The sequence below is a fragment of the Trachymyrmex septentrionalis genome, unplaced genomic scaffold (assembly GCF_001594115.1).
Source record: "Trachymyrmex septentrionalis isolate Tsep2-gDNA-1 unplaced genomic scaffold, Tsep1.0 scaffold196, whole genome shotgun sequence".
In the NCBI taxonomy this organism is placed as follows: domain Eukaryota; kingdom Metazoa; phylum Arthropoda; class Insecta; order Hymenoptera; family Formicidae; genus Trachymyrmex; species Trachymyrmex septentrionalis.
Window position 1 is genome coordinate 134,875 of NW_017305135.1, and position 969 is coordinate 135,843.

A 969-nucleotide genomic window follows, 5' to 3' on the forward strand; every position below is an offset into this window, starting at 1 on the left:
TTTTTTACTTTACACTTGACTTTATAAAGACCCGATGATTCTCAAAATGTGAGCAGTAAATAATCAGTTGGTGCAAAATAATTCGGTTTATCAATTTAAACGAATGTAATTATAATTGTTGTCATTTAATCGATATTTAAATACAAGAGACTCCATTTTGAAGAAAATGTCGCGGAAATCCCTACGTTTGCTATATTTGGCGTTTCGAGTCATCCTGTAGTCACGCGAGTCTAAAATTCTACTGCGATGTGTACCGCTATTGCTTTAAACTTGGACGCACATTCTCTCGTTGCGATACATAAGCGTACCAAGTATTTACGATCATTCCTTTTCATGATTAAAGCTTTTATTTCTCTCGAAAAAGATTAAAATTCCTCGTAGTCGCATTTGAAAAAGGAATTGAAAAGGGAAGAAAATTGCGCTTTGAAGCTCGCAATAAGTTTAATAGAATCCGGTCTTTCAAGTTATTATATATGTAGTCATAACTGTACTTAACATTTTAGCTCGTTACCGAATGTTCTATAAAACAAGAGACTCGTCCAATTGAAGTGGGAAAATATGAGATCCAGAGACTCCATCGTGTATACTCCAGTATCCCTTGGACCCGACACTGACGACGAGGAGACATTGGTCAACGAAGAAGTCTACAAAAATGGTGATTATTAAAAAGATCTATAAAAGCTTATATTACATAGAAAAAGTTGCCAACGTCTTGCAGTTTTTGTCTACGATGTACTTAGTTTGTTATTTAACGAATAGAAACATATGATTGGTAGAAAACGTATCAGTGAACAGCACAATGATTTGAATTATTACGATCGGAATTTCTATAATTATTTCGCATTGTTTTGAAAAGAGCGAATGTTACTTGACAGCGATAATCAATATTACACATAATATGTATTTAAATAATTCTTAATTGATAAATTAATCGATAAAAATATGTAACTTAATTATAAAAAAGGTGGG

At 32.6% G+C, this 969-nt stretch overlaps 1 protein-coding gene across 1 annotated transcript in view; it reads left to right on the forward strand.

Moving 5' to 3' along the window:
• The first annotated feature begins 515 nt into the window (after window positions 1-515).
• The window catches only part of LOC108747160 (protein TANC2), a 27,119-nt gene continuing 26,665 nt past the window's right edge, over window positions 516-969 (forward strand). Inside the window, exon 1 of the mRNA XM_018484449.1 lies at window positions 516-655. Within this exon, the coding sequence (XP_018339951.1) occupies window positions 559-655 (97 nt within the window). The 5' untranslated portion in view covers window positions 516-558. The remainder of the gene's footprint in view (window positions 656-969) is intronic.